General features: G+C 41.3%; 1 protein-coding gene and 1 long non-coding RNA gene across 2 annotated transcripts; both read right to left on the reverse strand.

Annotated features, from left to right (window-relative positions):
* Window positions 1-4,622: 4,622 nt before the first annotated feature.
* LOC103189316 lies at window positions 4,623-16,264 on the reverse strand. Its single transcript, XR_489060.2, has 4 exons — window positions 15,863-16,264; window positions 7,219-7,328; window positions 6,045-6,121; window positions 4,623-4,660 (listed from the first exon to the last, which is right to left on the reverse strand). It is a non-coding gene; the product is annotated as an uncharacterized LOC103189316 (long non-coding RNA).
* A 6,594-nt stretch (window positions 16,265-22,858) lies between these two features.
* Window positions 22,859-25,706, reverse strand: LOC103189315 (homeobox protein Hox-D3-like). Its single transcript, XM_007909662.2, has 3 exons — window positions 25,179-25,706; window positions 23,728-24,472; window positions 22,859-23,278 (listed from the first exon to the last, which is right to left on the reverse strand). Exons 1-3 carry the CDS (start codon window positions 25,654-25,656, stop codon window positions 23,077-23,079), a joined length of 1,425 nt encoding a protein of 474 aa, XP_007907853.2. The 5' UTR covers window positions 25,657-25,706; the 3' UTR covers window positions 22,859-23,076.
* Window positions 25,707-26,349: the final 643 nt, after the last annotated feature.

Below are 26,349 nucleotides of genomic sequence, written 5' to 3' on the forward strand. Positions count from 1 at the left end.
ATTTTTGTGCCCGTGTGTGTGTTTGCTTATTAAACAATAAAAACACTGTGTTTAACTCTTGCAAGGTACAATTATTTTTTCCCAACAAAATTCCCATTGGCCCCAACTAACCGGGAATAATAACTTGCAAGTGACTCTCGCTGAGGCAGCGTTTGGTAATAATCATAAATAATAATCCTTGCATTTGACAAGGCGCCTTATCACGTCGGTGAGACGTCTCAAAGCGCTTCACAGAATATATACTGTAAAGTGTAGTGACTGTATTTCTGGACGAAAGGAGGCAGCGAATTGCGTGCAGAGGTGTCCCACGAACTTTTTAAAATAATAATTTTATTTATTTGTTTTTTGCGGAAGGCCGATTACCCTCCAAACACAAACAAATAAATTATTGTGGTAACGATTGTGATTACTGAATGACTTAATGACCACAGTAAAAGTAGGAGCCGATTTGGTATCGGCACATTTTTAACTAAGAAAAAAAACACCCGAGGTTCTCAGGCGTAGTTTAACATCTGATAGATCATAAATTTTGTTCTGGGAAGTTATTAGGTTCTGGCTTAAAGGTTTCCACACATCTGACAATCATTATTGAAGGCTGTTGAAGTCTGTGGGCAGTTGCGGTGCGTTAGCAATAACACAGGGACCTTTTTTTCCCCCGTCTCAGTTCGTGGCATTGAGGTCCACAGCTCATCCCTCTCGACTTTCAAAGTATGCGAATAAAAATGTTACACTTTTGGGGGCAAAATAATAAGTTTACGCTTTATTCCAAGGTTGGCGTCCAGGGTTTGTGCTCACATCTTTTGTTACGCATTAATAATAATAGAATAACAATCCTTGTATCTTTGATACAGCGCCTTATCACGTTATTGAGACGTCTCAAAGCGCTTCGCAGAACATGTTGTAAAGTGCAGTGACTGTGTATTTTGTGGGTGAAACCCGGCAGCCAATCGCGCACAGCAGTGTCCCACAAACAGTCACAGAAATATTGAATGACCAATTGTATTTATTTGTTTGGGAAATTAAATGCATATTAATAAATCACCATTAAATAATACATTTAATACTTAATTATTAAGACCACTTTATTTATTTAATTGAAACAGATAAACACATCCTTCAAGGGGTAGAGTATTGCATGTTAGTTTATTCCACTGTTTTTGATGTTGAATGAGATTTAGTTTCACTTTTTCAGGGTTAGAGGGGATAGGGTTCACATTGGAAGAAATGGAATTGGTTTTATAGACGTCGTGAACACCCTGAGGAACTCTATCATAATATTTCTGAAACTGGATTGAAGAATCGGCCACAAAGTACACAATCAATTCACTTTATTGTAGTCTGTGAAGCGCTCAACGGCGCTATATCAAATGCAAAGATTATTATCATTACTTATTTAATTCTGCCAGTCTTAATTTCAAGATAAACGCATCTCGCAGGCTGATACTGGGTGGAATTTAAGGGCTAAAAGTTGAAAGAAAATTACTATTGAGAGATGATGAATTGGGATCTAATGGGTTAGTGGGACAGGTGCAAACACAGATATATTTATTGATGTAAATACACACACGAACATTCAATGCGGTAAAATTACAGAATGCACACGCACACACACATTCAAACTACTAAACTTAATTAGTTTATGGCATATATATCCTTACCACTTCAAAACTTTTCAAAGTGTTTCACATAATGACAGTTACTTTGAAGTGAAGTGTAGATGAACCCATAAAATAACCAATCATTCTTCGTTATATTTGGACGAGAGACGAATTGGTCAGGACACCAAGAGAAACCTTCGTGCATTTCTTCCATGCATATAAGATACACCTGAGCATGGACTTTCAGGAGTTGGGGATTGATGTCTTCTGGTTGAGCTTCTGCTCGTCAGCTCTCCATCAATAACGCGCGCTAAACCCTGAGCTCAAGTCTTGGCGTGGGAGAGAGAGAGAGAAATCGAGTGAGATACAGATATACGCTACAGCTCAGAAAGTGGTCAGTTTCAATGCAAATGTTTGGAAAGGTCAGGGAATGAATGAAGGAGGAAGGGGAGACTGGGAGATTGAGGCGAGGCAGTTGATCAGTGTTGAGGGCCTGGGAAAGAATGGATGGGGGGGGGGGGGGGGGGGGGGGGAGAAAAAAAAGGGAGACAGGCGAGATGACGAGGCTCAGTGAGGATGTGTTTTTTTTTCTCTTTCTCTCTTTCTCTCTCTCTCTCTGTGGCTTTGACAAGGGTGCAATCTGTGATGGAGAGACAGCACTATTGGGCGCTGGACAAGTGAGCCCGACTGGCGCGCAGCAAAGCCAGGGATGGCTGACTCTCAGGGCTGTAAGTGAAGCCAGTTCCTCGGGTGCCAGCTGTTCTCGACATATTGAGCTTGGTGGATGGGCTCCAGTGTGGAGGGGGGACTGGAGTCTGCGGATTCTCGAGGTGAACGTGAGAAAAAGGCTGTGGGAATCTCAGTCTCGGCTTTGTCAGAGCACTGTCAGCAGCCGAAAGGGAGGAGCATTATTTTTTTTAAAAAAACACACACACCAGTGTCAAGACCTTAAATCTTGTTTTTTAAAAAAATATATTTCGAAACAATTGTTTTTAAAACTTGTTCATTGTTATCGTCGAGTGACATTGGTTTTAAGGTGGTGTGCAAATCCGATCTGCATTTAATTTTTTTTAAAAAAAGTTACAGCAAATCATTTCAACCGCGCGCCAGAATTAACGTGAAAAAAAATACGTTTTTATTCCGGAATTAAAATTTCCGTCACCTCTCTCTTTTTAAGAAGCTAATTCGAATTGGCGCAATAATCAAACGACTTGTTTTGCCCTGGTTTTATATGTTTTTTAAAAAAAACATTTTTTTTTCATTTTCCAAATTAGATTTTTTAAAAATATTGAAACAAAAATTACAATTCAAAGAAAACCTAAAATGCGAGGCTGACATCCCAAACAGCGAGGCGTCGGTGTGTTGACTTCCGCATTTAACAACATTACAAGAGAATGATTAATAAGATTTTTCAAAAATGCGAAAAAGGTTTATTATCCACTTAAAAACGTGGTGAAAGCATCAGATTTAAGCATCAGCTGTTGCATCGGTTCTTCAATATTCCACACTACAGTTATCATGTTCTGAAGCTCAAGAAATCTGACGAGATGTTAAAAAAGTAACACTGATCCCATTACAAACATGGGTTTCCCTTCTAACACGAACGCTCTTCCCTCCCCCACACCATCCCAAAATGTTCTAAACAACCAGATAGTGTATGGGATACCCCTTTGGAAATTAAATCAGGCAGCATTTTTTCCACGCAAAAGGGAGAGGAAATCCTGAACTCTCTCCCTCCCCCAAAATGCTATGGATGTTGGATCCATTCAAATCTTCCAAGACTGGGGTGGATAGGTGTTTGTTAGGTCTGGATATCAAAGGGATTCGGGGCAATAGCGGATAATTGGAGTCGAGGTACAGATCAGCCATGATCTAATGGAAAGGCGAAACATGCTCGAGGGGCTGAATGACCTCCTCCTGCTCCCATGTTCCCATGTTGCTGGATCCTGCAATCTCACCGCTGAGCCACAGTGCGAAAACCCCTATATTATGCGGTAAACTAACATATATATGTGTATAATTTACACAGGTGTTCATACCCACCCCAATGAGTATTTGGGGTGAGAGTGAGACAACTCATTGGTACCCAATGCGCCGATACCACCTCCCCCAGCCCTGTAATAACCCTTCACAGGACAGATAGATCATTTTAATGAACAATCGCCAACACTGACATGGTATCTAGTGGTCAAAGAGGTTTAGGACTGTCCTGTGTAGTTTGTGTCTGAACCCTGTATCATTCAGACCAGAAATCAACCTCACTGCAGCCAGTTGCTAGTCTGGAACCACCAGTCACCGTGGGCAGTCAGTCAGTCAAGTTAAACGCTAACTCACTGACAATTCTTAAGTTTCTAATTCCTCTGTAACCCAACTCGAGTTTGCTGTGTTTATCACCAGTTATCACTGTACTGTACACCAGATGCACGGAATATTATTAATTATTATATTATGTATCGATTTCTTATCCGATAGCGTCGGAATATTTCATCAGAGTAATAATGAAATACTGAATAATGGAATTTAGTCTTAAACATGTGAGAGAGCCACCTATACTCCCCCAACTGTTCATTAGTCACACACCCTTAACTTCCATTACCTAGTCAATCTCCCCATCCCGTTGCGCACTCTAGGTTTTGTTATATCTCTCCCCCCCCCCCCCTTAAGTAATGGGACATGGGATGCAGCACTGAGATTGAGATACTTTGATCCGTATCCATGTTATAAGAATTGTATCAAATATGCAAAGATTATTGAAAGATATTATGAAATTCTGAACTGGATAGAGAAAGCTGATATGGGAGATTTCAGGACATCAACATTACTGTAGTCGTGAATTGTGTAATAACGTGAATACTACCCCCGCCCCCCCTCTCTCTCTCTCTCTCTCTCACACACACACCTCTGTGAATTTCCCCACATCTCTTCCCACGTCGGTATCCAGGCCATTTGCACTCGACAAACGGAGGTTCCAGTAAATACCAGAACGGACGATGAAACCGTTTCCAGAACGATTTAAAAGCTTCTTCTTAATTCACCTTGGCCTGCAGAATATGTTCACATTTCTGTAAATACACAACAAATTACATTTGCAGTGCGCATTTCACGTCGGGAGGACATCCCAAGGCGCACAACACAACCATACTTGCAAAGCAAAGTCTCTCTGGTTGGGTGCATCGCCTCACATCACTCGGGTGAGGGGGACGGAGAGGGTTTCTGTAGGAATAAGAGGCCATTTGAAACAAACTTAAATCAGTCTCCTGTCCTCATCGCATTGTAACGTTCATATACCAGATTATTTGGGTAATCTGAGAATGTGAACCCTGATGTCTTGTGCACTGTTACCTCGTTTCATCCAAACTCATCAATTCCATGAAAATTGGGATTAGCAAACTGTCCATCCCACGACAACGCCAGACTTGCACCCAATAATAATATAATAATACTAGTAATAATACTAGTGCTTACCACGGTTACCCACCTGCAACTGTTTATCATTAGCAAATTATCATCAGCAACTTTGTACAACAAATTCGGCAAAAACCTCTCAAAAGTTGGTTAAATTGTACTGCAAGGAGGTTGAGGGCACAGATACGGATGGTGTCTCTGCGTATTATGTGCAATAAAACAATATTCTCTGAAACTCACTGCGAATCGCCATGGACAGGAACACGAGGGCTCTCTCTCCCAACTGAAGAACCGCATACAAAATTCTCTCAGTTGCTAAGCGACTTGCCACACGCTTGCGAACCATTCAAGTTAGCGCATTTTAATTGGTTGCACAAGCGAACAGGGCAGTTTCCACGATTAAATGCAAACAAAAATAGTTGAGCTAACAGGCGGGAGTGCTGGCAATATAAGATGCAAGGGCGAGTTTTACCAAACTCTTACTGGTTATTAACTGCTACTGGTGATTAAACTTTAGTTACTCAAATGAGTGACTGAGAGACTTTCCCTTTGACTGACTGCCGATAGGGGGAAATGAGAGCGAGAAACGTGTCCATTTAGCTCAATCCCGAAGCCTAATGGGGGGAAATCCTTTATCGATTCCAATTGATGACTTGTAACCGGTTTCAGCAGTTCTCGTGGCACTTTGACAAGACTGTATCCTTCGCCAATGAAATCTTTACACACAGACTTACAAGACGGACAGGATTTATTTGACCCAAAGTATGTAGAGTAACTGTAAGATCGATACAGTCTTTAAACACAATAGATTGCGAAAATTGTTAAAGGTAAGGGCATTTGAAGTCTGGCTGATAAATGGAAATGTAAGGGTGGGATGGCTAGACTTTTATCAAAGCGGAGAAGGTATGGGGTGGTTGGTAGTCAGTCTGTCAGCTGCTTTTCCTCCCAATAACAAGGGAATTGGTACAATTACTGTAGCCCATGTTGTGTGTAAAGGTCTTGAATGTAACTCTATTCAGATACTCCCCAGTGTCGGGTTACCTTATCCCCGAGGCTCTCTCATCAAAAGCTTCCTTTACCGGCCCAGGTGAGGCGACCATTTCAACAGAAGATTGATCCTGTAATGGAAGGAGGAGCCGGGCTGAAGGTAGGAGCAACACAGGTAAGGAATATTATAAGCGCCCACCTTTCAGTAAAAAGACCCAAGAAAAATACTGCGGGGGAAATCCTTCAGTGGTGGGTAATTTTAAGTGTAGTGGTCTGGGTAATCTGATAATCTGCCTTTTGTGATCAATAAAGTGCTTTTCTTCGTTCTAAAAAAAGGTCCCCAGTGTCTCCCCCCCCCCCCCCCGTCTTTCAACCTATTCGCAGATGCCAATAGCGCAAGTTGACGTGTGTTTGTGTGGGTATCTGAGGGAGTGGAGTGGGGGGGGAGGTTGTGGGAACTTCAAGCATCAGTCCAGCCTTATCCGTCTGCTCCTTTTGTAGGAATCTGTGTATCATGATTTCTGCTGCTGCTGTTTTTTTTAACCCCCCCACTCCCACCCCCTCCTTCCCCCCCTCTCCCCCTCCCTCCCTCCCTCCCTCCCTCCTCTCGCTCTGTCTTGGCAAATGCGTTGTTAAGGTTGTCAAAATTTCGCTGCGGGCTGCACTTTGCGAATTTCCCCCCAGGAAGAAAATGTCACATGCAGCGATCTGCTCTTTCAGTCCTGGAGAGAGTTTGCAACCAAAAATATGAAACGTTGACAGCTCCTACAGTCTTGGCTGACAGAACGGTTTTGAACTTCTTGTCACAGCTGTAGGATCAGTCTGCACCACTCCGCGCCCTTCATATTATTTCAAAAGCCCCGTTAATTCCCGGTGACTGGCAACATGATCGCTATTAACTCTGGTTTTACATGAAAAATTAACACGATCTTAGAATGGGGGGCGGAGGGTGTGGGGGGGTAATGACTGGGTCGCCCATTTCATTATGGGTGGTGGGGGCTGGATCGGGGGAGGTGGGGAGAGAGTGAGATCATCTCATAAGCTGAAATTGCCCACAAAATGTACAAAATATACACTTTACAGCGAAGCGCTTTGAGACGTCTCAAAGGCGCTCTATCAAATGCATAGGATTATTATATTATTGACAAATCTGGTGAAATCCTTGCGCATTTCAGATTTATCAACAGAACCCCATGCAGTCCAGAATCTTGTGAAATTACGTACGTACCTGGGAGTTTGGTGATGCCTTCCGTTGACAAGATGGCGCTTGTTTTTTTTTACCAGAGATGTCTTGATATCACGGGTGCATCATCACAGAGATTGGGCCCATTCGATCAACTGAATAGAACCGTCAACAATTAGTAATGTGGCTCGACATTAAAAGAAAAGTCTTGCTCCTTTTTAAAAGATAAAAGAGAGCGCAGTAGTATTTAAACTGAAATGTGGAATCAATCACCCGTCTTCGGGGGTACAGAGTATATCCCCAATATGAATAATATAACTGAATATAGTTTTAGTAAAAAAAAATTCCCTACCCTTGGGTGAAGCTTAATCCTTAATCATAAACAACAAAGAGGCATTTCATATCATTGGCCAGTTGATTGAGCAGGGGACCTGGGACCCTTGAAAGTTTAGGATTTTAATCCCTCTGGGATAAAATGTCTCTATTATCTATTTATCTCTCTATCTTTGCTCCTTGAGGGAGGTCTTTCCTGGGGTCGAGCTATCTCTGAGTAGACACAGCTGGAGAACCCAGGCTGCTCTGTGGTAATCCTAGACACTGTTCATGGTTGACCAGTCAGTCTGGCTCATCAATGAGGCGTGGTGTTGTAGACATGTTCTGAACGCTACGTCAAAGATACGACCTGTCCAGCAAACACCCTAAACGTTAGCCGTGTTTTGTAGAGGTGAGATGCCTGTTCAGCGTTAGTTTATTTTACGGTTCATCAAGTAAGCAAGCAAGCAAATTATCCCATCTGTAACTCCAACCACCTTGACCAAAACATTGACAGGATTTGTATTCATGCTTACAACTAATCCTAGTCGAGTGGATAAACAACATTTAAAGTGAGCTTAAAGATTGTCTGTGTTTTTTAAAATGTAGATACATTATTAGACTACAGGAAAGAGCAGGGACATTGGATTAGATTAGATAATTCCAATACAGAGCAGCACCAGCCGAAATGTACCCAATTTGTAAAATTGAGTTATTGTAAGGATTAGTTGGGACGTCCTCCTGACATGAAAGGCACTATACAAATGTAATTTTGTTGTTGTACTTGTTGTAGTTCAGGCACAGATCAGCCATGATCTAATGAAATGGCGGAACAGGATCAAAGGGCTGAACGGCCTTCTCCTGTTCCTATGTTCCTATGGGCCTTAATCTAAGAAAGTGTGTGAAGCCAATGGAATAGGGGATTCAATCCGCTTTGAAAGAAGGACATTCACTGCCAACTCTGGGATCTGGATTCATGTATAAACTAGAGTGGTGGGCTTCTCCAATTGTGAGGGCTTTAAGGCCAACTTGAACACAGATTTTCATGACCACAGTAAAAACGAGTGGACCTGGATGGGGCGAAATCTTAGGCAAATTTCCTTACTTCACACACCTCTGTTTACCGAGCAGTAAGTAGGAACCCAGTTTTTAATCAAATGGGTTTTTGGGGGTAATAATCCCTTAAAAAAATAATTTGGTCACTCAATCCACGATTGTTTGTGGGACACTGCTGTATGCAATTGGCTGCTGCGTTTCACCCACAAATAACAGTCAATTCACTTTACGATATCTTGTGAAGCGCTTTGAGTTGTCTCAACCACGTAAAGATGCGCCATATCAAATGTGGGGATTATTACTATTATTATGCTTCATCTAGATGTATTGGAATTCATGCTAACATGTAATCTGAGCAGTAGATTTAAGATGCATTGTATGAGAGATGATTATTACAATCCTGTTGGCAGATTGTCACACCGGGGGCTAAGGCTAAGGTTATTGCAGTTCAATAACAACTTTTCTGTGTGAAGAGGTATTTTCCTGTGTGATATTTCCATGGCTTTTGCTGTACAGTGACCTTTATTTCCAATGAAGCTGAAACAGATTTAAGATATTAATCTCCTATCCTCCCATACATATAAAAACACACATATGCATTCAACAGACTGCTATTCCCACACAGATATACTCACACTGACTCAGACACTGATTCAGACACGCATCACATTACCTACCACAAGGTACTGATATACCCAGATGAACACACTCAACCACATACACACACACAATCACCGACAACCTCAGGGCAAGTCGTCGGAATGGGATTGGCTCCTGGACTGGTTGTTGTAGAATGCTCCCCTTTCCAAAGCATCAGGTGACATCGATGCAGGGATAAAGTACATGACATTTGTTGCCATTAATTATTAAATTATGCTGATTTTAGGAAACGGTTGTATTTCAGTGTAATACAGTTTAACGTCAGGCTATTCGAGCGAAATTTCCATTTCTGTTGCACGCGTGCAAGTAGGTTTTCTAGCCTGAGATGTGGTCCTCCCAAGGTAAATGATATTTTGTGCAAGGCTGATGTGAAGGCAGAAACCACAATGGAGGATGTTAATACTCGTGGGAGTCTGAAGTGGATTTCAACACCGCTTCCAGTTCATTGTGGCTTGTTTTAACCCTTCACATGTCGACGAAACATTTCAACATCAAAATAATTGAAACCCCGAGGAAACCAACTTGTGATGACAGGCATTTCTTTGTGAAGTTTGTTGGACATCAGTAAAGTGCTTTTTATACTCTGGGGACAGGGAGGTAGACACTCAGAAAGACAAATGAAGGAGAATATGAGTGAGGGGTGAGAGACAGAGCTCTGTAGCACAAAGCCAGGGAAGGGAGGGAGGGAGGGAGGGAGGGAGGGAGAGGGACAGACAGAAAGCTATACCTCAAAAGGAAGTGGATTGCAAACCAAGATGCAAAATTGGCACTTCCTGTTTTGACAACAACTTCTGCAGTGAATGTCCCGGAGATAATGAAACCTTTTTGTTATGTCCAGTGTTCTCTGTCTGTTTCAATCGTATTGATTAGTGTTAATAGCTTTAGAATCGGGTTCGTCTTTCCTCTGTACAGCGGCTTTCTACCTGTTCTCTTTATAGTGTCTCGATAATATCCCTGACAGCAAATGAGCATTTTAAAGCAAAGACTCAAACTGATTTTTTTTGGTGGGGGACACTAAATGTTGCTCGGCGTTGGATGTTCGGTATAAAATAGTCGCAATATCCCCCCAATTCGGTATTGACTCTAGGGCTAGATTCCGCTTAGATTTAGGGCCACATGATTGTGGAAAATTCATCAATTCAGTCTTAATTTGAAATCCGCTTTTTTTTTAAACAAAATCTGACTTCCAAATTAAGACTGGATTTAAGAGCGTTTCGGATTCTTTCATCTTACATTTTACACACTTACATTTTGCTTACCTCACCTGCAGGTAGTCGCTGTATCTGCACTGAGCTATACCTCGGCAGAGCAGGGACAATAAAAGCAGATCATTTCGCTCGAATCATCTATTTAAAGGGGCCGATATATGAAAACCAACACCAACAATTGTTACTTACATGTATATAGCTCCCCTCGCGCAGTGTAGCGTCCCAAAGCGCTTATGACCCTTTCTGGGGTGTTGCATAATAGAGTTTTTTTTCACAAATACAAAAGTGCAGATTTCCTCTCTTCCCCCCCACCCCACCCCCAACCTATTTCTGTGAGCATTGAAATTCGATTTGCATTCCCACCCTTTTAGCATCGTTCCAATTCAACTCCCCCACCTGGTGAAACATTTGAAAGCTTAATGAATCCATTTCACAAAAATCTATGTATGAAATACAAAAAAAAAATGTATTTCGCCCACGAAATACAAAGTCAATCCACTTTGCAGTGTATTCTGTGAAGCACTTTGAAGCGTTTTAATAAAGCGCTACATCAAATGCAAGTATTATTATTACATTTGCATCAAATAAGATAAGAAAGGTTAGCCTTTAAGAATCGTTACACCAGTACATTGGTGTTGGATGTACATAAGCAGACACTACTGGTATATAGTCTCTAAACAGGTCAGCAGTTACTCTATGGTAAAACGGTGGGTTTATTTGGGGGGGGTGCGGGGGAGGAGATGTATCCTCCCACATGATCTGGGGGTCCCAGCTGTGCGCAGAGGTGTTGATTTCTCCCAGAAACATGCCTCTGGTGTCTTCTCCTTTTTGGATTTAAAAAAAATGGAAAACATGTGCACAGCAGAGCACAGCTCAGCACTTCTGCACAGTGAGTGGTCCATTCTGTGCGCTGTTTTGTTTTTCTGCACACGCAGCAAATACTCCCATCCCGGTGGGAGGAAGGACAAAAGACTGTGCGTGTTAACAAATATTCCAAGATGATCACATCACACACAGACCTTCACTGCTGTTTCAGCGCTACATTTGTGCACGAGTCACAATCAATTTGCACTCTTTCATGAATAGATTGAAGGTGCCGCCTCCATTCACATAAAATTAGGAATATGTTAGTTCCTGGTGCCTTGGGATGGTAATATAACATTTGTCTACACATAAAAACGTACTATTATTCTGAAAAAAATGTTATATATATCTCTATATATATATAAACGCACACACAAGTATGATCAGATGGGTGTCTGACACATGCGGAAACCCATCACCCTGCTTAAGAGTATCCAAACCCAACTGAGGATTCCACGCATCCCACCTACACATGGAAATCCCAGAGATAGATTGTAAATAACAATTACAAAGCAAAATCAGTGTTAAAAAAAAAGTATCTTCGCAACTCTTCTATATGTGACCTGGAAGCTTTCTACAAAAAATAACTGGCCTATTCAGAAGCTTGTATCAATATGTTATTATTTTTTAAAAAGTCAATATTTAGTTTGTTGGTTGTCCAGAGTGAGTATGAGGGCGTTCGAAATATAAGATCATAAGCTCTCTGTATGCAGGTGAGGTAAGGTACAATGTTAGACACAGAGCAAAGCTCATTGTTCCATCCAACAGGCCCAGGTAAAATGATAATAATAATAATTTGGTCACTCAATCCACAACTGTCTGTGGGACCCTGCCGCCTTTCTCCCACAAAATACACAGTCCATTCCCTTTACCGTTAAATAAATTTCTTATCCTATGAAGCACTTTGAGACATCTTAATGACATGATTAGGCGCTATGTTAAATGCAAGAATTATTATTATCATCATTATTATTACATGTTGGATTGAATGCCACACCATCTTATTATTGTACATTAACTTAAACCTTACTACTGTGGAATTTCTGGGGTTGTTTCCATTTCCCACACCGGTCAGGTCCCGATTTATATGAATTTCTGCACTGAAAATTGAGGTTCAATATAACATTGATTGATCTGCCTAGATGGATTCATGTTGGATTCTGAACTGCAGTCCCTCAGACAAGCCTCACTCCATTCCATCTCCTTGAATTGGATGCAAAGACTCCCCACGTTGGGTTGGGAAAGACTGGGGGCAGGGAGTCATCGCACTCAGCTCCTGGTAGCCCGACAAGCCAACCCCTAATGGACAGGATAATCCTAGCTGGACAAGCAGCGGGAAAGCTTGCCAGACAGCAATATCAATGCAGTTTTACTTGGTCAGCAGTTACCCCCACGCACACTATGGGGGTCCCCCTTGGCTCTTGCCAACCTGCGCCTAATAAGCAGGACGCTTATTAGGGAATCAGAGAGTGCCCTTTCTATTCCAACAATCTGTCTCTGGAATTTCCCTGCATGGGTGGGATGCATAGAATTCTCAGTTTGGTTTGGATACTCTTAAAGAGGGTGATGGATTTCCACATGTGTCAGACACATGGCTGTCCAAAAGAATATGATAAAGAACCAATTCTCTATTGCCCTGAACTGACTGAATTCCCAAGATCAGTAATTACATGTGACCATATCAGGTGATTATAGGAGGTATTAAACATGAGACAGAGCAGTGGAATTGGTTAGAATAGATGGCTCCAGTGGGGAACTCGCAATAGCACAGACAGAATGAGGAAAGTGCAGGGGAATGGGGTTGGAATGGGAAGCTCCCATCATTGTAGACTTCATGTGCCAAATGAGCTCCTTCGGCTCTAATTTCTATATTAACAATATTTCTATTGCCTTGTTATGGAGCTAATTGGCAGGAAATGGGAGAATGTGGGTGAATGTAAGGGAAGCAGTGTTCACTATCGCTGATTTCAATGAGTCCCTGATATTGTAGATTAAATTGTTCCATTGTGGCAAAAGTGAACAGTATTATATCCATTAATATGTATAGGAACATGTGAACATGAGTAGGCCATTCAGCCCCTCGAGCCTGTTCCGCCATTCTATTAGATTAAGGCTAATCTGTACCTCAAATCCAATTACCAGCCTTTGCTCCATATACCTTGATACCCCGACCTAGCAAAAATCTATCCACCGCAGTGTGTGTATATGTGTGTATGTATGTGTATATATATAGCAAAATGTGAACAACATCATGGATGTGAAATAAATGAGACTCCGGAGCAATAGAAAAGGGTTAAGGGAAATGGGTGTGTATGAAGGTGCATTAAACAGAAGCCAATAAATATATATTGTCTCTATTTGTCCCCAAACAATTTCTGATTATGATTCAATGCCAGTTCTTTAACTTTATGTTCCGGTATGGACTGCAATAATAATAATAATCCTTGCTTTTTTTTGTCATATGTCAAATTGAGTCTACAAGTCTAAATAAGTCTATTTAGACTTAACCACGTTTCACCCACAAAATAGTCACTCCACTTTACAATATATTCTGTGAAGCTTTGAGACATTTGAACGACGTGATAAGGCGTTATATCAAATTTAAAGGTTATTATTGTTTCACGTGGACGTCAATTTGCTCAGCGTAAGCAGTTTCTTATAAAAAGAACTCACAAAAAATCGTCTTAAAAAAAAATAAGGCTTGTTTAAGAAGTGGCTAAATTCTGTGTTCTGGAATGTTCCTCTCTCCCAGGAGACGATGTCAATATTGTATAGGCAGATATCCACACAGGGCGGGAAGCAAAGCTATTTTGTTCGGTAATATCTTACTGAAAATCAAATTATAGGGCGGAGTAAATTCATTTAAAAAAAAACATACGTAGAAAGGACTTGTTTTTTTGGCCACTTTGTCTCTCCTCTTCCCCCAATTCCATGATTTGATAGCGAAGTGCTACACACACACACATATATATATATATATTTCATTGCAAAAGTTCAGACTGGGTTAGACAGCGAGGAAACTGGGCGCTGTGTTTGTTTTCGAACCATAGAAGTTCAGCGCCTAATGAGTTCGCAGGAAGGTTTGGCACAGAGGTCTCTTGCATTCAACTCTGAAGGCTTTGACGGCTCAACACATTTGCTTTCAGAAGCGGTTGTGAATCGAATCTCTGAGCCGAGGAATGACACTGATCTGCCCTGTGAATAGGGTTCTCCCCCCACCACCACACTACACCCCCACCTCCCACACACCCACCCCTCCCAACACACACACACACACACAGTTTAATGTCACAATTTGTCCCTATTTCCCTTGAAAGAGAGGTTCCAATTTCAACCCCATTCTCCAAACTGGTCATTTTTTTTCCTTAATAGATTCACTTAGAAGCCTTAGTGCACAATTGCTAACTACACGTAGCACAGACACGATTGACCGAATTTAATGTCGATGCATTCTATATTACTCTTCGCTTCTGCGACCAAAAGATTTTCCAAATACATATTTGACCAAATTCAATGAGGACAATATCAATAACGGGTGGATGATTCGTCAAGTGTTTAAATATTAAAAAGTAAAGCAAAAATATATGAGCATTTGTGAAATTACTGGTAAGTGCTATTCAGATGTAAATCTATTCTATATTTCGCCCACAAAATATATAGTCAATTCATTTTACAGTAATATTCTGTGAAGCGCTTTCAGGCGTCTCAACGACTTGATAAGGCGCTATATCAAATATAAGGATTATCATTATATTCGTTATGATGGGATTGAACAGAAAATTTAAATTTTGAATTAATAGTTTCAGACTATTTATAGAGTATATTTACAAAATGAATCATCATTTACCCCGAAGAGAAACCGAATTACAAGAAATATATATTAAAAGTAAGATCGGAACATTTATCCTATTTGCACATTTTCTCTTCTAAGGAGTTAACAAACCAAAAAAGTGCAGTATTTGATAGTGTTGTAAAATGGGATATCATTTCAAATTGGGAAACGCATTTCCTCATTTGGTGTCTGTTCAATGAAAAGTCTCCCAACAGTCATTACAGTAGTTACTTTGTGCGAATTCTTTCTGAAATCCTTACTCAATGTAGGAAAAGTCGAGTTTTCCCTTATGGCCTCTCTCTCTCTCTCTCTCTCAGATATATCTCACTCACTTTGGTGAGGTTAAGGGTGCAAAGCAGTTCAATTATACAGGAAGGTTAATGAGCCGCCTCGATGCTCATGAGAACACATTCAACTTAAAGTTAAGATCTGACACCTCGAAACTTGTTTGAAATAAACTGAAAGTGTCATTTTTTGGGAGGGAGGTATTGTTATAGATTATTAAATCCAATCTATTTACAGTCTGTATCGCAACCTGTTGCTCGTCTCCTATATTTACCACTCACGACATAGCAGCGAGTTTTGGAACATCAAAAAGTTTGCATTGCTTCTAAACATATATATGGGCAGTGGCGACGTGGTGAGCAGAATTCTAACTGGATATGAAACGATTTAGTTACTTAACCCGTGGGATGACTGTCCTGAGATTGGAATGGAGGGTTGGGGATGATAATGACAAGTATATAAGGATGGTTACCTTAGGTGTCGATCCAAATATTATATATGTCTTAAGATTCATGTGTGCTGATCTCTCTCTGTCTCTCTCATCCGTCTTCGGTGCTATGTTCTTGGGGAACTTGTCAGGTCACCTTGAGTCACTCGTGAGTTGTACAAAGCAGAATTCTTATTCTCTCTCTCCCTCTTTCCCTCTCTCCGCGTTGTAGACGTCCTCTCGTTTCTGGAGATTTAAAACCTTGTCGTACATTCTGTTTTTTTTACTCTTTCTCGCTCTCTCTCTATCCCTCCCCACACACACGCCCCATGTCCTCCCAGTCATCCCAGCAACAATCTTCATCATCACAACAAATAAAACTCCTTGTTACACAGCACAACATGGCTCCCACACCTCACTGGATTGACCAGAAAGTACCGCGTATCTCCCCCCCCCCCCCGACACACACACTGCAATAAAAAAGGCTTAGATCGTGTCTCATTGGACAGCGAAAGGGCTCCATTTCAACATTCATGAACCCGCATTTAAGTGCATTGCAATCCATCTGCATGCGAAAAAAAAGCTTAATAGGCAGCAACCTAGCGGGGAAAAAGTAGTGTTAAATTGATCACAGGCGCACACGAGACTGTGGTTTGCCCGGATAGGGAAGGTACCATCTAAACACATTTTATTGGCGGCTGTAATTATTAAGTACATTTATATTCTGAGACGCTGTAGCAAATAATATCAAATTATTATTATATGCACTCGGTAATTTAAGCCTTGCAAAAAAGTTAAACATCCACTGTCAGAATACCCAAGGAAATGAGTTAAAATCTATTTTAAGGTTGGAAATGAATATATTCAGTTATTTGCTGCTGTGAGTGTATTTAAATGCAAGGATATGCATGTACCCTCTATTGCCGAGCAATTGCAATAGATTTGCTCAGAACACAACTTTACAACACCGCGGTTGTTTGATTGAGAGATCGGTTTGAAGGGGATTTGTGAAGGAATGAATTCTACTCACTCAGTAAACTTTGAATTGTCCCCGTGTGCACTGCTCAAGAGACGATTTTGTGTGGCCACGTTGCATTAACAAAACAAAAGTATGATACCAACCATAATCGTTCGCCTGTACAGCACACAGTCACTACACATTACAATAAAATCTTGGAAGAGCTCTGAGACATCGCCGAGACATGAAAGGCTGTATATTAAATGCAAAGTTTATTATTGCTAATGTATTTGCCGCTGTGTTGTTCCATTTTTCCTCCGTGAAATTTTTTTGGGGGAAAAAAAACACACGCACCAAATTCTGGGTAATCCTGTCTGCAGATTATAACATTTTCTGAATTGGAATCTTCCTGATGAATCCCACCTACAACGATCCAGTGCGTTTTTTTGTGTGTGTCAAATAAAAGTGAGTTGATCGCGACTTTGGAAGTGTTAATGGTGCATTAATAATAATAATAATGATAATCCTTGCATTTGATGTAGGGTCTCCGAGACGTCTCAAAACGCTTCGCGGGATATACTGTAAAGTGGATTGACTGTGTATTTTGTGGGCGAAACAAGCAGTTGATCTGGACTGACTCCCCAGGAGTGAGAGAGAGAGAGAGAGAAGAGGGCCTGTGTCTCTCATAAGCTTGTTTCATGGCTGACGCTTTGCTGTGTTCAAGCTGGGCTCGGATTCCTGAAAGGACTCACTTGGCCCACAGATGTAGGAATGTCACTTCTGTTCATGAGAGGCAGATTTGCCCGAAGCAGGAATCTGCCGAGCAATGTTGCCAGCACATCATTCAAAGTGTGTGTGTGTGTGTGTGTGTGACAAATCTGATCCAAGCAACCCATTGCTAAACCCACTTACAACTTTTTTTTTAGTAAGGAAATGCAATCTTTTTATGTCGACTTTGATCACTGACAAGATTTAAAAAGCAACTTCTTTGCTTCATCGGGAGGTTTGTTTTTATAAAATTGGATTTGAAAAGAGAAACTGCGCGACTTGCATTATCTTTCGTGTTATTTGATCGCACCCAAAGCAAAGTGGGACATACATTAATTGGATTTTATTGTGATCAGTAAATAAAGGAAGATTGGTGACGACCCAAATTCGTTAGAAACTTGTTCTTGCTTAGGAGTGTGAAAGTGAAGTAGAGAGTCTAGTGTTGAAATATGGGACAACATTACCAGAATTTTGATTATCTTTCAGATACCTACTACTATTATAATAATAATTATTATTATTATTAAATAATAATTATTATTATCTCCGCTTTACGAGAAAGGGAATTGGGGTACAATAGTTGCATTGGTGGGAATGAAGTGTTCTCAATACACGAAGGTGTTTTGGTGTTTGGGGAAAAGTAAATTAACACTCATTGATACGTTGTCAGTAAACGCGATTCTTTCTGTTTGTGTTCAGTCTCAGCATTTTATAATCACACCATCACCCACTCCAGTGGGAGAGCGCTGGAAGGTCAGACCTTTTAACACCATACCATTAAGAGAAGCTCCAGACATCAACCGCCAATAAATAGTTGAGAATTACACTTATTTTTAAAAGGTGCTCATTCTAAATCGCGAGCTGTTTAGACTTAAACGTTGAACAAACTGACACTGCAACGTGGAATCTACAACTCTGCCTTTCTTAAAATAAATCAGACCCCGGAGCAAAAAAAATGTCATCAACCCGAGCTAAATAATTTAATTGTTTTAATATATATTACAAAAAATGATTATCTCGAGAGGTTTAGTGAGACGATTTGTTATAGATTCAGAGATTTTTCACCCCATCCCAAGCAGGAATAAAGCAGTTGTTTAATGTAAACAGATTTGTGTTGCAAACATTTGTGAGTTTAAACAAAACCAGTGGGGGTTTTTTTCAGTTTCGTTTTGAAAAGGTTTTTTTTTAGTTTTACAGCAGGCGTGTTGCCCAGTGGCGATGGTTTATAAATTTGGTGCTCACATCTGGAGCAGAACAGAGAGCTCAGCACTGAGTAGGTCGGTAGTTACTGTTAATCAGAAGCAAACACCCAACCGGGCCCAACAGACCACGCCACACAATTGTTGGGGGGAAATAGCTCAGTTTTAGTTCAATGTGATCTCTGCAAACTGTCTATTTGTGTGTGGAGTGTTTTATATATATATAATATGTGTGTGTGTGTTGGTGGTGGTGGTGGGGGGTTGTAGAGTAAATCACAACCCTCCCAGTAAACACTTTCACTTTTGCCTTTGTAAAAGTAAGACTGACTTCAGCCTCAGTTGAAGGAAATTTATGACTATCGCAATTCAATGGTTGAGGATTTCTGCTTTACCAGAAGTTCAGCCCGTTTCTTTGTGCTAAAACTGTCCATCTCTTGGCCAAATCCCTGTATGTTGTACTGTTGTACATTTACAGTTTGCACTGATTCGAATGCAATTTGCATTTGATATTTTCTTCCTCATTGTTGAAATACCAGAGGCCTTTTTTTCTGGTTTCTCTCTCTCCCATACACACAGACACACACCCACAAGCTGTTAAGTGTTGGGCTCAGGCAAGAGAGTGAGGTTAATAGATAAAAAAAAACTTAAACAGAAAAGAATGTGTATTTTTCCCCAAATTTGTTATATATTGCAAAACATGGCGTCCAAAGACAATCATACCAAAGGCGTCAGAGAGAGAGAGTGAGAGAGTGGAGGGGATAGGGGGGCTTTCTTGGTTGTATCTCTGGCTAGAATTCGCGTGGGAGGTGTGTTTAATGTGGCCTCTTGCAAGTGCGTGGGCCGGATGGCCAGTGGAAGAGGTTTCAGGCGGCATCAGCAGTTCTGAACAACCATATGCAAATCCACTGACCTCTCAAGCACCAGGAATTGAATTATTTCCCAACCCTGATTTAATATTTTCCGAATGGAAACTACTGTATAATTTCATTGTACGTCAGTGCAGCAAGCGCTATGAAAATGATCCTCAACACTTGAGTACTACATCTAATATATATTGTATATACTGTAAAATATATATATATATATGCAATGTCTTGCAAAACGGTCTATGTCGAACCAAATGCAATCATTGATTTGCAGACAGTGTTCATTCGGTGTGTGCTGAACCGGTAGCCCTGATCACTTCTCGTTAAGGACTAACTGACACACTCATTGTCTTAATGGCGGATCCTGGGCCAAATAATAATAATAACAATCCTTGCATTTGATGGAACGCCTTATCAAGTCGTTGAGATGTTTCAAACCGCTTCACATTGTAAAGTGAATTGACTGTGTATTTTATAAATAACCAAATAATTGGAAATCGACTGAAGCAAATGTGAATTTTGGGCACAAAACTTAAGATTGTAAAATGATTTGTCACAAAATCTTGACCATTTCTCTCTGAAGTACAAAATAGATCAAGCCAAGATTGAAAACTTTTCCAGCGATCCTTTATCCCAGGATTCCTCATCTGATATTGTATATTGGTATTCCCTATAATATATATTGTACCATCTGTCAAATGGGAGGAACGATTTCTCACTTTTTCTTTTGCTTATTTAATTAATTACAATTATAAGGCACAAACTAAACAAATCTTTCAAAAAAAAGTTATTTCAAGTGTGTGGTTAGTGCTGGCTAATTGCAACCAGAACAATTAAGACAGGGGAGAAACTGTTTAGATAATTCGAATTAAAAGTAGTTATGCAATTTGTATGTTAATTAGGCAATGAGTCAACCCTTTAGAGTTCATGGGGAGGAGAGTGACTCGGTTCCTTTTTAACTACCCCCATCCCCCACACAGTTTTTTGTGTCTTTTAGCGACCCGTCCTAATTTCAACAACTTCCATACGTTTTGTGATCCAAGGGAAGCTGTTTATTAATGGCAATAGGCCACAGAGCGGTGTCTGGGAGTCCGAAGACACGACAGGGATGGCTTGGAAGCAAACACGGAAGAAAGTTCTAGATTTTTAGTTGACTGGGAAGAGGACCATTGTGCAAAGAAAAATCTAAAAGTCTCGGGCCTCAGTATGCATACTAACTGCCAGCTCAAAGTACATCCTGTCCGGATGATGGATGAGGGTTAGGAAAGGGCGAGTCTCTGGGACACTGAGCACTACAAGATGGGAAACTCACTCTTAAAAACAACAGCGTCCTGTGAACCAAGAAACACAACGTTATCAAACAAAGGTTAAAATAAAAAAAAGATTCATTTTTAAAGACGAAATTTTATTAAAAGTATACCAGGCATTTTGGCAAGAAAATTACTTCTAAAAATAGAAAAATGAAAGAGGCGTTTGTTTGTGTGTCTTCTATATGTCTCGACAGCATTTGATTCATTCATGGGTCTATTATAAAAAGTTATACACACAAGTTAACTATAAGTTTGTTTTAACGCTACGTCTACTCTTTAAAATTGTATTTTTTTAACAAATATATGTCGCACTTAAAGAGATAACGATCAAAGGACACGTTGTGTTGCGACGGAGGTTTCCTTCATATAAATACATGTACAATTATAACCAATTGAGACTATTTTGTTCCAATTTGCGCTTACATTTCACTGTTGGAAATGCTGTAAAAGTATTAAAAAAAACACCCGTAATAAGTGCAAAGAAATAATTAAAATCAACGCATCCAAAATGAATGAGACTAGATAAAAAGGAACGCTGGGTTGTATTCTTTTGAAAAACGCTTATTTTTAATATATATATATATATATATTTAGTGCAAAGTTCCTCGCTTAATTGTACAATGGAATCCTGACACATTCCCATTGTTTCTCCACCCAGAAATGTTCTCTATCGATCACTGTTACTGTGAGGTACCCATAAGAGCAAATCATTCGCTGATCCACACCTCATAGCTATTCAGTCTAAACAAAAACGGAAACTTATTGAAAAATGAAAACATATTTTGCATTTAAAAAGATACCTGAAGTCAAAACTCTTGCTCTGTATATTTCAAAATAGCTTTCTTGAACATAGCGCTGAGCAACAGAATCGGGGATTACAAGAAGGGTAATAATAAATATTAGGCTTGGATCATAAATTGTTACAAAATGGGAGAGGATGGAAAGGGACTTAAAGAGATTCGACAGGGTAGCTGCAGAGAAACTATTTCCTCTGATGGATGGGAAAACCCAGAGCAATCTTAAAATTAGAACTAGGCCATTTAGGAGTGAAATCAGGAAGCATCTTTTCACGCAAAGGCGAGTGGAAATCTGGGACTCTCTCCCCGAAAAAGCTGTGGATGCTGGATCCATCAAAATTTTCAAGACGGAGGTGGATAAATGTTTGTTATGTCAGGGTAACAGGGGCAAAGGTGTAATTGGACTTGAGGAACAGATCAGCCATGATCTAATAGAATGGTGGTACAGTCTCGAGGGGCTGAATGGCCTACTCCTGTTCTTATATTCTTATGTTTTCATACAGGATCTGCCAGAAATAGACTGAATTGGATGGCTTGGAATGTTGCACTTACACTGGGAGTGAATGGGAATTTTTAGGGTATTGCACTTTCAATGGCAGTGAATGAGAAGTGTTCTGGTGCAAGGTTACTCTATAACTGGAACTCTTTTTGAGCTGTGCATGTGGTTGTGTTCAAGCCTATTATAGTACATTATAAAGTTACCTGTCTTTTTAAAAAAAAAGAATAAATGCGAGCTAACGTCTCCATGCCAAACACCCTCAGGGTACAGCAAAATGTTTAATTATAGACTTCCAATGTCCCTTCCTCCATTAAATCATCTCTCGTTCTTTCAGGTGAGAAATGGTAGTTAATATAGAACACTGATGCAATGTTCCTGCATTGAGCAAGCAGTTTCCTTTTGCTTTAATGGGACTCATTCCCTTCAGGTTGCTGATGCAAGTTTTACTATCAGGTCACTGCAGAACCAAAGAATTGACTAGTAACTGTTTAATGGCCAGTGGTGTCTGTTCTGTTTTGAGATTTCATAAGGGAATTGGATAGGTACTTAAAAAGGAAAAAATTGCAGGGTTATGCGGTTAGAGCTAGTGAGTGGGACTAGTTGAATAGCTCTTTCAAAGAGCCGGCACAGGCACAATGGGCCTAATGGCCTCCTCCTGTTCTTGGAAGATTCTATGATTTTCGGGCAACCTTAATTTGGGTGACAACATATTCCTAATTTGACATTAAGACAGCATCCTAAATGAGGAGCAAATTCACAAACCGCAAACTATATTTTACCACAATGCAAAATAGTACAGGAGCAATTCAATGCATTGCCAATGGTTTGAAACAAAATGCAATCAAGCACTACAATAAATGATTTAACAGTTTGGAAAGAAACTTTGGAAGGTGAATGATAAAGAATTGTCTGGGCTGTGAGAGAAGACCTGCTCCACAGAAGAGCAAAATGATAGAATTAAGTCTCTGAACCCTGGTGAAAAACATAGCCAGATTCCACGTGTCTCGTTGTGCTTGCCAGCATCATGTGTATGCGTGTATTTGTCTATATTGTGACATAAGATTCTGGGGAGAGAAAAAAAGCTTTTTTAAAAAAAAACAATTTTTGAAAAACCTTTTGAAATCCACAAAAGTGGTAAAATGTTGCATTAAGGACCGACTACAGTAAAACTAGCAGAAGTCTGATCTGTATAAATCGTACAATCGCCTAAGTGGTACGTCAGTGCATCTCCCATTGCATCTATGCAAATATATATAATATAGTAATAATCCTTGCATTTGATACAGCGCCTCATCAAGTATTCGAGACATCTCAAAGCCCTTCACAGAATACACTGTAAAGTGAATTGACTGTATATTTTGTGGACGAAATATGACATAACTCATGACTTTGCATAAGTTGTATCGCATGTATGGTCCCAACTGATACTACTAATGCAAGGTTTACTGTAATCGACCCCCATATCAACCAAATCACACCCAGAGAGAGAGAGAGAGAGAGAGAGTCCTCTTACAGATGGGTGAGTTTGGGAGCTTCGTGGCTAGGACCCTGAGGTGCAGCATGTGAGTTCAAGTCAGTGTAAGAGGCATGTGGTTCACATGGTCCATGAAGGTGGTCCTTGCCAGATATTTGGGTGGCACAATTTCCATAGTCCATGGTGGCAGAGGATGGGTGTGGAAGGCTGAAGACCGGGCCATGGTTTGGCATGGAGTCCACAAAATTCCCTCCTACGTAACCTGGGCTGCCTTGCACGTTAGGGTTCCCAAAGCCTCCATCGCCTTGTAAGGAGACTTGGTCATAGTCTGAAGACACTGGCGCGACCCCATAACGCTTCTGAGTAGGCGGGCAGTTGTACAAAGGCGCCGTGTAGGCAGCAAGTCCATACATGTTACCGTGGGATTTGTTGTAAGCCGTAGATACTGGCGCCTCATAACCCAGATCGTTTGACAGTGGCACCTGGTTGGGGAAGGCATTCGGGTTCAATGGCGGGCTCCGGCTCGGGGAATGTCCGCTGGCGGGACTCCCTCCCCCTTTCACCTTATTATCCTTCTTGTATTTCATACGCCGGTTCTGGAACCAGATTTTGATCTGCCTCTCGGACAGGCTGAGCAGGTTGGCCATCTCGATCCGGCGCGGGCGGCAGAGGTAGCGGTTGAAATGAAACTCTTTCTCCAGCTCTACTAGTTGCGCGCTAGTGTAGGCGGTGCGGGCCCTTTTGGAAGGCTGTCCCGGAGGACTGGGTTGAGGGTCGCTTTCACCTTAAAAGACAAAACGATCGAACACTTTAGTTTATTACAGAATAAACAGGTCACTCTGCCATGATTCAGAATATAGTACAGTATTGTAAAATGACTTTAATGACCCCACAATATGTCTATTATATCCCTTTCTCTTATGAATATTGTTGTATTAGAAGTATGTCGTTTTTGTTACACTTTAGCTCACAAAATATCACTCAATGCACTTTAGGTATACTCTGTGAAGCGCTTTGAGAAGTACCAAAGACGTGTTGAGGCACTAAATAATAATTAATATTATTATAATGGCAGCGAACTTAGCTGTGGGTCTATTTAAAAACCGTGTTTCTTTGCCCCCCCAATTAATTCACATTTGCCTCCCGTCAGGAGGAAATGGGCCAAAGGAGATAGGACAATGACCCTCAAGAGCGAAAAGTGGCCTCGAAGTGAATGGCACAAATACAAAGTTCACGAATGAATTACGCGGGAGGCGCCTTTGGTCTAAATCTCATTAATGGCCATATAAAAGAGGGGGGAGTTTTTGAACGAATATTTGATGTAATTAAGCAACTTGGCAGCTTTGAGTTCCAAATGGAAATCCGCCATAAAAAAAATACACTGGGAGTCATTTGGTGAATGAGTGAGGGGAGGAGGGGGGGGAAGAGAGAGAGAGTTTTGTGAGAGTTCCAGTGCGGGATTTGCTCAACTGTAAGTACTCCCCAAGTACCTGAAGCGAGTGTGTTAGGTTTTTGCTTGCAGTTTTGGCGGGTTTCTCTCATCCAAGGGAATATTTGCTTGGGAGGGGCTGTGGTTTTGTTGGAGTTGCCGACAGGGCTAGAGCCCCCGGGCATGGAGCCGAGAGGCAAAGTGTTTACGGGGCTGCTGCTCCGCGGTGAACAGGAGTCGCTTTGGCGAGAAGATAATGTGTGAGGAGTCGGCTGGATGCCCGCCGATAGATCCGGGAGCTGACAACCGCTCTTTCGCATCAGATTGGTACTGATCTCGGCCGCTTTGCGGCCTGGGGGAGGAGTGGAGTCTGTGCCCGTGATGGTATCTGGTTGAAGGGAGCAAGCCGGCCGGTGGGTTGTGTGTGGTGGGGTGGGATGACATGGTGCCTGGGACATGTATCTAATCCCATCAGAGTCCTGAAATGAACACGCGCCGCCGAACAGCCCTTGGGTCTCGTAGTAAAGAGCCTTTTGCATCTCAATCCTTTATTTTCTCCCTTCCCTCTTCTGTCGGGAGGGTTGGTGGGTGGTGGTTTGTGTTGTGTGTTGTGTGTGGGGTGGGGAGTGGGGGTGGGGGGTTGGGGGTGGTGGTGGGCGGGTGGTGGGAGGGATGTCTTGACAATCTGGTTGAATAATGGCTGAGTCCAGTTGTTCACGTGGCAGAGCGTCCTCCAATGGCTCCGCCGAGTAGACCTTTTGGGGTTAGTCCACGCAAGTGATAGAAAGATGGCGAAACATGGTGCAGTGCGTGTCCGCCCACGGGAAAACCCGGTCGCTTGCAGCCAAGGTGTGCTCGATGGTCCCAAACCTGCCGGTAATAATCAGAGAGAGAAAATGCAAAGGGAAAGATATTAATTGCACCAGAGTTGGGGGGTGGGGGGGACCTGGTGTTAAGTCACTGCCCACCATTTCCCCAGTCTTTGCACCTGTAGTGTAGGCGTTAGAATCTCACATTGGGAACTGTTCTTGTGCAGTGCTACATTTTGAGGGGGGCCACAAAAGGATGGAAGAATTTCTTTGAAAACATAAAAGCTAATAAAAGTTCACCCTCTGGTAGGTTTGCGATTATTATTTTTTTGTTCAAACAAAACTCTTATTTATCTTTTTTTTATTTTGCCCCGACTCAATTGCTGAACGTGTCCGCGTTCCAGTTAAACCGTGAGGTGGGCA

This window comes from Callorhinchus milii, unplaced genomic scaffold (genome assembly GCF_018977255.1).
Source record: "Callorhinchus milii isolate IMCB2004 unplaced genomic scaffold, IMCB_Cmil_1.0 Scaffold27, whole genome shotgun sequence".
Taxonomy (NCBI): domain Eukaryota; kingdom Metazoa; phylum Chordata; class Chondrichthyes; order Chimaeriformes; family Callorhinchidae; genus Callorhinchus; species Callorhinchus milii.

Coding starts and splice junctions, on each gene's coding strand:
- LOC103189315 (XM_007909662.2), bottom strand. CDS start 25,656: ATGCAAAAGGCTCTTTACTACGAGACCCAAGGGCTGTTCGGCGGCGCG. Junction 24,473..25,178: donor ACCTAACACACTCGCTTCAG/GTACTTGGGGAG, acceptor TTGTCTTTTAAG/GTGAAAGCGACCCTCAACCC. Junction 23,279..23,727: donor GCTCCCAAACTCACCCATCT/GTAAGAGGACTC, acceptor TTCTCTCCCCAG/AATCTTATGTCACAATATAG.